Below are 12,433 nucleotides of genomic sequence, written 5' to 3' on the forward strand. Positions count from 1 at the left end.
TGCCCTAGGAGCTGCGCTTTTCGGCCCCCTTGGCTCGCTGGCTCCTCGGCGTCTCCGCTTCACCACCACCCTGTCGGTACCTGGTTGGCCGTCCATCCCGGCGCATCTTCGCCTCCGGTTTGCTTCCGGAGCTGCGTCCCCTTCCGGCTCCGTTGGCACGCTGGTGTCCATGCTGCTTCGGTCCCGGCGGCCTGTATCTACGCTCCCTTCCAGATCATGGCTCGTCCGGGGCTCCGGCCACCGTCGCATCCCCGCCACCTTTCACTCCGCTCAGCCTCGCAGCCTTGTCCTCCTCCGAAGCTCGCGCGTCCAGCGGCGCCCGGTGCCTCCTTCGGCGTCGGGCGCGGCTCCCCTTCCTGCGGTCGCTGCTCTGGCGTACGCCCGCCTGCCTCATTTCCGATCTGTGCTCCGACAGCTTGGGATTGCTCAGAATTTGGCCAGGGCGAAATCCCTGCAGGTTATGCTGGCAGCAACGACATCCGTGGATGTCATGCCCTTCTTGAAGGCGCTGCCATGGCCATCTTCTGTGCCCCTCTTCGAGCTTCAGGGGAAACCCTAGGTCCGTTTTTTCGGACCGGACGGCGACGATGTCTCGATGTCGTTCTCCTTCGTGAAGGCATTATCTTGTTTTGCTCGGGGCGTTCTCGGCTTGGCCCACCCGAAGCAGACAACACCACCGACCAAACCCTACAAATCTTCCCACCACCGCCGCCACTCGGTCACACACACAGACACACCTCGCTCCTCGCTCGCCTCTCCACCGAAGCCCTAGCCAGGCTCCTGGTGCTCTCCTCCCGCCGTCGCCAGCCATGGACGCGGAGCAGCTCCTAACGTACATCTACACCTGCCTCCCGGAGCCGCCAGTCTCCGACACCGCTCGCCTCGCCGCCCGCCGTGCCGCCCCCTACCACGACGTCGACCGCATCAGCGGCCTCTCCGACGCGCTCCTCCACGACATCGTCTCCCGCCTCCCCTTCAAGGACGCCGCGCGCACCGCCGTGCTCGCCACGCGCTGGCGCCGGGTCTGGCTCTCGGCGCCGCTCGTGGTCGTCGACAACCACCTCCTCGACCACTGGCCCCCGACCCGCGCCGACGCGCCCGCTGTGACCGCCGCGGTGTCGCGCGCCCTCGCCGCGCACCCCGGGCCCTTCCGCTGCGTCCACCTCGTCTCCAGCCACATGGACGGGTACCCGGCCCAGCTCAAGCGCTGGCTCCGTCTCCTCGCCGCCAAGGGAGTCCAGGAGCTCGTCCTCGTCAACCGCCCCTGCCCGCGCCAGGTGCCTCTCCCCGGCACGCTCTTCCGCATCGGCACCCTCACCCGCCTCTACGTCGGCGTCTGGAAGTTCCCGGACGTGGCCTGCCTCGGCGACGCCTCCTTCCCCAACCTCCGCGAGCTCGGCATCTTCAGCGTAGCCATGGAGAAAGGGGACATCAAAGCCGTAGTCGCCAGGAGCCCCGTTCTGGAGATCCTCAACATTCAAGGGAGCGTGAAGGGGTTGGGTCTCCACCTCATCAGCCAGAGCCTCCGATGCGTGCAGATCTGCGATTCCGTGATGGAGAACATCGTCGTGGTGGACACCCCGCGTCTCGAGCGGCTCATCCTGTACAAGGTCCGGGGATCTCTCAACCCTGCCAGTGTCCTGCGGACCGGGATCAAGATTGGCAATGCCCCCAAGCTGGAAATGTTGGGGTACCTGGAGCCAGGAAAGTACGTGCTTCAGGCCGGAGACACCATCATCATGGTACATGAGCATCACCTACGTACCTAAATTTTCCCATTTGTTCTATGCTAGCTAAGGCTGTAATTCAGTGTCTGATCTTTCTTTGTTGAATTGGGTGCATTCCATTCTAGCCTGGAATGAAGCCAAGCGCAAGCACTATGTTTACGAGTGTGACTATCCTGAGCCTGAATGTCCGTTTTGGAGTCCACGATGATGCCAATATGGTGGCCACCTTCCTAAAGTGCTTTCCCAATGCATCAAGTCTGCATATCAGGGTACTGATCTTCATCACCACCTACTAGCATTATACATCTTTACGCTTTTGTTGCTGATACATTGCATAGTCCATAAGTAATTGAACTGTTTAATGGTTTAACCAATTTGCAGTGTGAACAATGTGATGAATCCACTGGGAAGTTCGAACCTAAGTTCTGGGAGGAGGTTGGTCCCATCGTGAGTGTCATGTTGCGCATAGGGGTGATGACTATCCGTGAATTCAGAGGGGAGGAAGGCGAGATGGCTTTTCTCAAGTACTTCTTCACGAACGCGAGGGCGCTGAAGTATGCGGCGATGATCTTCCCCAATCCAAGCTTCTCTTCAATTTCAAAGAACTATGCATGCTCCAAAGCAAACTATCTGACTTCTCTGAACTGGGCCACTCAAGGCTGCGGATTCATGGTGTATGGGAGTTCAGATCCTGAAGGAGGCAGACCATGGTGCTTCAAAACCGGAGCAGAATTTTCGCGTGACCCTTTCTCATGGTGAAGTCAAAGCTCCAACATATCTCATCGTCCAAAGCTTAATGTTATGTGGGAGGGAGTGCTTAGTGTTAATTGTTTGCAACATGGTACAAGGTATCGTTTTGCTTCGTGTTTATGATCAGCTTGAAGTGTTCAGGTTAGTATAGTTAGTAGTGCTGCCGGTGTACTACTGTTGATGAGAAATCAGTACTCTCTCTATGCATGTGCTTTGTTTAAGTAGATGAATGTTGCTTTAGCATCTGATGGGTTTATCTTGGTGGTGATGGTTGCCTGACAGGCCTGTTGCCTGATAAGCCATGTAAGTGATGAATGGTGCAAACTAACCCCGTTGCCTGATATGTTGGTGAAGGTTGCCTGATAATCTCGTTGGCTTGCGCACTGGCAACGAACTATTGCATGCATGTGGTTGTCTACTGGTTAGAGCATCTCCAGTCGTTGGAGCCCCAAAAAACACCACCGAACCAAAAAAGTTGATGTCTTGAAGGGCCAAATGCTTCATCCGGTTAAATAGAAGTGTATGGGGAAGGCATCTTCCCAGCCACACCCCACCTCAACCAAAAGTTTGTGAGGAAAATGATTAAATGGGCCAAGAAAAAGGACATATGGGGAGACACGATTCGCCGAAACTTCTGCCGGCGCCCCCAAGAGCCCCCCAACGCGCTGGATTTCGCCTGGGTTTGCCGGCGGGCGTTGGGGCGTGGCTGGGCCGTTTTTCGGCAAAAAGCGCCGTCCGATCCTAAAACCGAGCCTAAAAAGATGTCCCGAGGGGCGTCCTGGGGGCGGGTGGAGATGCTCTTAATAGCAGTGTTACTATCGTGCAGATCGATGCACGCGCGTCTTGGTTATGTTTGTTGGCTCTGCTCCCCTTCCGATCGCATGTGTGCGGGGTATGCCAATAGATGATCTCCATGCATATGTACGCCAAAAAGTTGTTTTTATTTTCATGCCCATGGTGACATTTTTTATAAAGGTGGGTTTATTGACTCAAAATGAGTGTACATCCAGCCTCTGCATAGATAAGGAACAATGCTACGTGGATGCCCAAATTCGGACTATTGGTGCACCACGATTAAATCCAGCCATGGAATATCATCCTCTTCCCCAACAATACAATGGCCACTGGATTGCGGTTCGTCCATAGATCGTTCACACTTTGTAGTGTGTGGAGCAGTTTTGATAGATAAGATGCACACAACCAATACCAATGTACACACACATAAATACACCGTCGAAAGCAAAGTCATATAATACCAAAGCTATGCCTATGCGAGTAAAAGGGAAAAATACGAAGCAATCAAAATAGCCTACGACAACGATCACATCTACACCAACCATCTTTTTACAACACATGTATAACAGGAAGGTAACAACGCTCGAGCGCCACCATTATCGGATCCAATCACCAAATGCCAAAAATTCTAGGTTTTCACCCCGAAGAACAAGTCCGAGCATATCTGAGCGATGCATTAACAAGGCAAGGACGCAAAAATATCAACAATGGCAGTTAAAACCAACTAGGTTCATACCGGGTTTTCACCATAGAGCTTCAAATTGGGTACTCGAGAAGCATCGCTAAATCTAAGTCAATCATGTCATATCCCCGCCACTTTATGTGATCCCAACAGCTACATGTGTTGGACTAGAAATCACAACACTATCATTGCACAAGCATATCCTCTGCGGCAAGCCGCCTTTCATAGATTGCGTCCCACCGTCGAAGGCAAACTGGCCGGAGAGAGCGCCATCGGAATCCACAAAGGATCTTTTTCGGTTGCATCCCGCAACCACGCAGTACGGGCCGCTAGCAACAACTACTAGTTCCAGAGCGAGGAACCCTCGTGAAGACTTTTCAGTGTCCACTGCGGCGTGCATATTGAGGGCCAGCCGGTGCCGCCACGCAGTTACAATTCTAACCTTGACAAGCAACCGCCATCGGGAGGTCCGCCTATGCCCTATCCAGCACGACCCCGACTAGGTCGGATTCCGCGTTCGCACCTCCACGTATAGTAGCATGAGTTCTCTGGCTAGCACGACATAAGCAACAAGCTGGGTCGCTCCACGATGGGAAGATGTCGGGCAAACGTCAGGAGGGACTATCGGAGGACCGATGGGGTAGTAGCTGCAACGTATCTCATGGGTGGGTGGGGGGGAGAGGCACGCCTCATCGGCGGGAACAAGTGCCCTGTCGTCGTTTTCATTGGGACCGACCAGAGCTTTGCTGGTGGACGCCGTCCAATGACGGGAGACGTCGAGGGGCAAAGGAAGGTGGTGGCGGGAGCTTAGGGTTACTCCCCCGAGCTCAGGATCCCAACTTCATGAGTAAACAATCATTTGGTTTTAGTTTACCAAGAAATTTTCCCTGCCGCTCAAACCCTAGCCTAAAGTCACTACTATACCTAAGAGATTCATCCTCACTTTCTTATTTATCTTGACATGCACCTATCCACATCACCAAGTCGGTTCATCATGTAAAAACATTTCCCACTAACTCTTCATGTGCATGCTCCCACTAATGCTATATGCGCATGCACACTGCCACAGATAACCGTTTTTTGTGCACTCTCAAGCAGCACATTATCCTAAGTTTCTTCTGCCGTCTGTATATGTCTTATGTCATCCGATCCACTCCAAATGTCTAGCATGAGTCCTTGTCCAACCATTTGGGTAGACTTCACGCATGGTTAATGTGATCATCTAGTTCTACAATCCCAAACGACCATGTTTTCTCATTCCCATTCTCTTGCACATCATGTCCATGTCTCCCCCACAGACCATATAATTGCGTTAGGTGCCTTTGTTGCGTCGAACCACCAGTGTTCCGAGCAATCTTTTAATCCCAACTTGATTACATTGGGTACAAAGAGGTAGTTCATCAAGTTTTTTTTTTCATTTTAAGAATGCACTATACTCATGCCATTTTAATATCCCAATTTGGTTCCATTGCATACATCCATGTACCTCATCAGGCTTTTTTATGACGGAACTAAGAGCAACTCTAGCAGACCCCGCATTTTGCCGACCTGTAAAATGTGTTTGCAGGTCGCACGGGGGCGGTTATGCAGGCCGAAATTTGCGGCGGCATACTAGAAACCGCAAACAAATCCCTAAATTAAAAAAAATGTTTCGCGTGACAAATTTAAGCAACAGCTCGCCGGAGCTCGCTCGCATAGATGGTTCTTCTTCGCATAATAAGTTCATACACGCCACATACATACATAAAGGTTAGATATGCTAGACAGGGCCTACGCTGCTGCACCACTGCAACAAAATTGAGCTCACCGGAGCTCCTGCGGTAGCTGCCCACCGGCGGCGATCAGTCGGAGTCGGAGGAGTCGGAGTCGAGGTCGACGAAGAGCTTCGCCTGCTCCTCCTTCATCACGCGCAGGTCGGCCTCCTTCGATGCGTGCGCCTGCGATGCCGTGAGGCCCGTCTCGAGGAAGAGCCGCTCGTACTCGAGCTCGCGCCGGATGCGCTCTTCCATCTCCTCCTGATCCCTCGCCGACCGCTCGAGGACGACGCGCTCGAGGAGCTCCTCCTGCCCCGGTGGGAGGTAGTCCTCGGGTCCGATGACGCCTCGGCGCGGCGGCGCATCGGGCACGGCCTCCTCCGGATCCCTCTTCACCGGAACAAGCCGCGAGCACGATGCGCCCGCGGATGAGCACCCCGCGGACCCGTGGCCGGATGTGCTCTCCGCGGACCAGTTGCCAGAGGAGGCGCGATGGCGACGAGCGCGCTCGAGCTCTAACTCGTCGAGCTCGCGCCGGTTGAATGCCAGCGGCGGCCGGGCACCCTGGTTGAGCCACCGACGCGCCCCCCGCTTGCGCGCGGCGTCAGATCTGGCGCGGCGGCGGCGCTCCGCCTCATCCCCCGAGTCGGCCATGGTGGTTCAAGGCTCGCCGGCGGCGAGAAATCGAGCGGCGCGGTGGGGAATTGGAGGGGAACGCGGCGGCGGGAGGATAGGGTTTCGACCCGCATCTGCCCCGCAAACCCGCAGTTATAATGGCTCGGGGGTTGCGTTTGCGGGCTGTGGCAAAAAAATTACGGGCTGGACACCGATGCGGGCTTTGGTCTGGCCAGAAAAATGGGTCGAGCCCGTATAATCGCCGGAATTATGCGGGTTTGCGCCGGATGCAAGGTCTGCTAGAGTTGCTCTAAGCCTCACCTAATGGGGAAGCATGCATGGTTGTGCAGCGGACAAGACAAAACAAAGAAAACTAGTGCTACCTAGGTATATTGTGGTGAATGGCTGTAGTAGCATGCACATGGTTGATCCGATGGGAAGCATAATTTACTCAACATTGGGCCTGATGATTTATAAGCAACCTTCAATTTTTATATAAATCAAATTATGAGTGAACTCGTGTTTTATTTTTATTTACGAACTTTTTATGAGTGCACGTCCGTAGTTGCTATCATTGTTTTAGGTTTAGCCAAGGGTTGAGATGTCTCTACTCAACACTTTTTTCATCTCATATCACGTCATCGATATACTATCAAAGTAATAAATAGTATATCAAAGTAATAAATTAACAGAAAAAATCACACTCATTGTTAGCCTTATGATTTGCATTGTTCTTTTCTCCATTGATCGTGTGGTGCTTCGTAAATCATCTGAAAGCAAATTGTTCATTTAACAGAAACAAATCTTCGTCATTGTGAAAATATCCTCGTGTAGTTTAAAACCTGACTAATTCTACCCTAGAAAAGCATTAACAAAATCTATCTAACTCTTATGCCATTTGATTGTACATGAAATGTATAGAGATGTTTTCCATTTGTTCGATTTATTTATTATTTTCTATTTTGAGGTTCATTTTATCTTATCCACACTCTGTGCAACAAGTCGCTTGGGGTGAGCAACTGAAGTTGCACGTTCGCGTATTGATGCACAACTACATGTCAATTGGTCACGCGCAACTAGAGTTTCACGCCCAACTGCTTTTCATTTTTAAAATACAAGGTGATATTTTGTAAACACACATTGAACATTTTTCAAAGACATGTCAAATATTTTTCTAAATACATTGTGAATATTTTCTAAACGTGTTGAACATTTCCTAAGATACAAGCCGACATTTTTAAATACACGATGAAAATGTTCTTAGCACACTTTTCTTTCAAAACATGTCAAACACACTCTAAAATCTAAATGCATGGTCAAGATTTTTTAAATACGTTGAGCATTTTGGATGATATAGAATGAATATTTTTACATACATCATGATCATTTTTAAGGACATTATGATTTTTATGTTCTTTCCCAAAAATACAAACATTTTATGATACATATACAATCACGTTATAATGCACAACGAGTAAACTTTCAATGCAGGATGATTATTTTTAAAATAGTACAATGGATATATTTTAGAACACGATGCTTTCTAAAAATATATCATGCACATTCAAGGTAAATAATTTTTAAATAAACGTTGAACATGTTTAATAGAGAACGAACACTTTCCAATATATGGTTAAATATTTTGAATTACAATATGAATATTTCAAAAAACACAATGAATTTTTAAATACATGAGAAACAGCTTTTAAATTTTCCGCTGAACATTCTCTTAATACACAATGAAAACTTTTTAAAAGTGTCCACACATTTAGGAAAATGGTTTATGTAACTATAGAAAGTGATAACGCATGATGACCATTTTTATGATACACGAAAAACATGTTTGATTTCTCTATGAATATTTTTTCAGTGCACGACAAACAAGATTTTAAATACACGCTGATTTTTCAATATGTGTCGATTTGTTTTAACATGCTGAACATCTTTTAACACACATATAATATTTTTCGAATACATATGCACTTTTTTTATATCCACAAACATTTCTTCGATGTACCTGAACATTATATTTTTTAGCTCGTGTATTTTATCCAAAAGAATAGAAAAACATAAAAAATGTAATTAAAACCCAAAAGGAAAATAATAATAATAATAAATAATAGAGCGTTCGCTCCACTGGCATTTTTACAAAGTGTATTGCTAACATTTTCTGTTTTAGGGGGTGTGTGTTGCTAGCCCTTTTTACTCACGCAAAAGGAATACAGTACCCACAAAATAGTAGCGCCCACCAGACTGTACACCCCGTCATGTGTAGCCCACCGAGATGTTCATTCACGGCTTCATCAGCTCTCCATTACCGACCAGTAAGTGCCACCTCCAACATTGCGATGTTCCATTGGTCCGTGTAGCAGGAGCGACACGTGTGGTTGGTCCAACCTCATCATCTGTTTTGTGTCCCATAACATGTGAATTTTGAGCAATGAAACTTGGTGATACGTCCAGCATATCGCTTCTCTCGTTTTACCACTTTATCACTATCTGGCCAAATTCCTTCTCTCAAAATATTTCTTTGAACTTGCTTTTCTTCTCTCTCCTCTAACTCAACAAGAGTATAATTGTTATATCCTTGTAGCCTGCTTATATCGAGAGTGGATTTTGGAACTTGAGCACTATGAGGCTTGTGTTTTAAAAAATAGAAATAATATTTTGAAGTTTTAAAAATTCTAAGAAATACACATGAAAATATAAATGTATACTACGTTACTGTAAAATTTCATGATGAAATGCTTTGGTGTGAGGAGCACAAAAAAACAAAATTATGGACTTGTATAGAGAATAGTGCATGTGCTAGAAATATATGATTTTTTGTGTAGCTCTCATTAAAACGCATTTCATCATGAAAAATTACAAAGATGTATGTATAAATCCCTAAGGTTCATGTGTATTTTCTCATATTTTTAGAAACTTTAAAATGTGATATTTTTTTTCCAAAAATAGAGATCCATGTAGCTCGAGCAGCAACAGTCATTTTCGACTTACACACCTGAAAGGATCGATATAGTTGACTAGAGGGGGGTTGTGACGCCCGGATAATTAAGCTACAGTAATTCCACGCTAATGATGCCATGTCACCTCGGTTACTGTTGCTAATCTCGCGTTAGTTTAAAACCTATTCAAAATTCAAATTTAAAATCAAGTCAAACAATTAAAGTTTTCAAAAGTCAAAACTATAATGTTCTTAATGCGACAAATAAATCATGGATGATATTGGTGAAGAAACAACATCTTTATAAATTATTAGATACCCTAAAGTGATTAAAACAACAGCAAAAACAATTAATTATACTCCTATTGTATTTTACAAAATACTTAACTATTTTAGCTAGGTGCCAAAGTTATTGTGGCAGTGGTATAATTATTGTTACTATTTTAGGTGCTAATTGAATGTTTTACAAAACTAAAGCAATTTGGGAAGTAAAGTTAAAACAGAAAAGAAAAATAAGAAAAGAGAAGAGACTAAACAAAAAAATAATAAAGTAAAAAGAGGGGGGAAAGCCCCAGGCCAACTGGGCCACCCGGCCCAACTCCCACCCTGGCCCGACCGGCCCACCCCACTCTCCATATCCCCTATTGGCCGAAACCCTAGCTACCACGATTCCACTTCCCCCCACTCGCTCGCTCCCCCACTCCCCCCCGGGTTTCTGGATCGGGGCAAACCGCCCCGACCCCATCGTCCTTGACTCCGTCGCCCCTTGCCGGCGTCGCTCGACGCCCTGACGCCCCGTCCTCGACCTCCTCCTCCCCGTTCTGGATCTGGGCGCCCACGGAGCCCCGACGCTGTCGCCGGAGCCACCGCGCCGCCACCTCGCCGGACGCCCTCGCCTACGTCCACCCCGCCGCCGGACCTAGTCGCCCCGCCGCACGTCATCCCCGTCGTCCTCCCCACGCCCCGCTGCCTAAAACCCTACAACCCCGGTGAGGCCCCCGGCCTCTCCTCCTCTCCCCGCACTCGTCGTTCGCTCCGATCGCTCGTCCATCGCGCACGCACGCACGCGCACCGCCCCACCGCGATCGCTGTCGCAGCCCATCGTTGCCCCGTGCGCGCCCCGCTCACCTGCTGCTACTATGCCCCTCCCCTGTTCCTTCTCCTCGACGCGGCTCACGCCGCCGTGGCTGCGTCGGCGTCCTCCTCGCGACGAACAACGAGCTCCGCCGCCCCCGCCAGGCTTTGCCCTGCGCCTCCCTTCTTGCGCTGGCTCGAGGCCCCTGCTGCCTCCGCCCCCGACTGCATCCGCCATCAGCCGCGCGCGCCGGCAGCCGTCCCTTGCCGCCTCTGCTTGCTGGCCGGCGTTGCCATCCCGCCTCGTCCCACCACGGTCGCTCCTACCGCCGCTGCGCTGCCCCGCGGCTGCCGCAGCCGCCTAGTCCGCTCCCCGGCCGGCGCCGTTGGCCTCGCTCGAGCCAGCGCCCGGGTTCGCCCCTGTCGGGCACCCACGCGCCCGTTACCGGTAGCGCCTGCACCCGGTTTGGCCTATGGGCCTATGGCAAGTGGGGCATCCCCCGGAACGTTTATAAAAAAAGGAATTAAAAATAATAATAATAATAAGAAATAAAAATATTAAATAATTAACTAATTAACTAGATTAATTAACTTAATTAATTATGTTTAATTAACATAGTTAACTACTGTTAGTTAACTAATCAGACAATGACAGTGGGACCCACTTGTCAGGTTGACCAGGTCAACGGCCAGAGTTGACCGCTGACGTCATGCTGACGTCATAAATGCATTTAGGATTAAATTAATTCTGTTAATTCTAGAAAATGATAAAATCCTTTTAAAATTAATATAAAATAAACCATAGCTCAGATGGAAAAACTTTGTACATGAAAGTTGTTCAGAACGACGAGACGAATCCGGAAACGCAGCCCGTTCGTCCGCCACACATCCCTAGCATAGCAAACACGCAACTTTCCCCCTCTGGTTCATCTGTCCGAAAACGCGAAACACCGGGGATACTTTCCCGGATGTTTCCCCCCTTCATCGTATCACCTCCTACTGCGTTAGGGTACACCTGGCACAATTACTTGTCATGTCATGCATCTGATATGCATCTGTTTGCATTGTATTCATTGTTTCTTCCCCCTCTTCTCTTCGGTAGACTACGAGACTGACGCCGCTGCTAGTGCCTCGATCGACTACGTTGTTGACGACCCCTCCTTCTCGGCTGAGCTTCCAGGCAAGCCCCCCCTTGATCACCAGATATCGCCTATTCCTTCTCTCTACTGCTTGCATTAGAGTAGTGTGATACGTCTCCAACGTATCTATCATTTTTTATTGCTCCATGCTATATTATCTTCAGTTTTGGACATTATTGGGCTTTATTATTCACTTTTATATTATTTTTGGGACTAACCTATTAACCGGAGGCCCAGCCCAGAATTGTTGTTTTTTTCCTATTTCAGAGTTTCGCAGAAAAAGAATATCAAACGGAGTCCAAACGGAATGAAACCTTCGGGAACGTGATTTTCGGAACGAACATGATCCAGGAGACTTGGACCCTACGTCAAGCAACCAACAGGGAAGCCACGAGGTAGGGGGGCGCGCCTACCCCCCTAGGGCGCACCCTCCACCCTCGTGGGCCCCCTGTTGCTCCACCGACGCACTTCTTCCTCCTCTATATACCTACGTACCCCCAAACGATCAGATACGGAGCCAAAAACCTAATTCCACCGCCGCAACCTTCTGTACCCACGAGATCCCATCTTGGGGCCTGTTCCAGAGCTCCGCCGGAGGGGGCATCGATCATGGAGGGCTTCTACATCAACACCATAGCCCCTCCGATGAAGTGTGAGTAGTTTACCTCAGACCCTCAGGTCCATAGTTAGTAGCTAGATGGCTTCTTCCCTCTTTTTGGATCTCAATACAAAGTTCTCCCCCTCTCTCATGGAGATCTATTCGATGTAATCTTCTTTTGCGGTGTGTTTGTTGAGACCGATGAATTGTGGTTTATGATCAAGTTTATCTATGAACAATATTTGAATCTTCTGAATTGTTTTATGTATGATTGGTTATCTTTGCAAGTCTCTTCGAATCATCAGTTTGGTTTGGCCTACTTGATTGATCTTTCTTGCAATGGGAGAAGTGC

At 48.9% G+C, this 12,433-nt stretch overlaps 1 protein-coding gene across 1 annotated transcript; it reads left to right on the top strand.

Moving 5' to 3' along the window:
• The first annotated feature begins 809 nt into the window (after positions 1-809).
• Positions 810-2,486, top strand: LOC123164657 (putative FBD-associated F-box protein At5g56700). The gene is made up of 3 exons (XM_044582203.1): positions 810-1,742; positions 1,853-1,996; positions 2,109-2,486. Exons 1-3 carry the CDS (start codon positions 810-812, stop codon positions 2,484-2,486), a joined length of 1,455 nt encoding a protein of 484 aa, XP_044438138.1.
• Positions 2,487-12,433: the final 9,947 nt, after the last annotated feature.

Source organism: Triticum aestivum, chromosome 7D, assembly GCF_018294505.1.
Source record: "Triticum aestivum cultivar Chinese Spring chromosome 7D, IWGSC CS RefSeq v2.1, whole genome shotgun sequence".
Classification (NCBI taxonomy): domain Eukaryota; kingdom Viridiplantae; phylum Streptophyta; class Magnoliopsida; order Poales; family Poaceae; genus Triticum; species Triticum aestivum.

What these genes read in the sequence shown, in the direction of transcription:
- LOC123164657 (XM_044582203.1), top strand. Translation starts at nt 810, where the DNA reads ATGGACGCGGAGCAGCTCCTAACGTACATCTACACCTGCCTCCCGGAG. An exon ending in CCGGAGACACCATCATCATG is followed by an intron (nt 1,743 to 1,852) that starts GTACATGAGCAT and finishes ATTCCATTCTAG; the next exon opens with CCTGGAATGAAGCCAAGCGC. An exon ending in CATCAAGTCTGCATATCAGG is followed by an intron (nt 1,997 to 2,108) that starts GTACTGATCTTC and finishes ACCAATTTGCAG; the next exon opens with TGTGAACAATGTGATGAATC.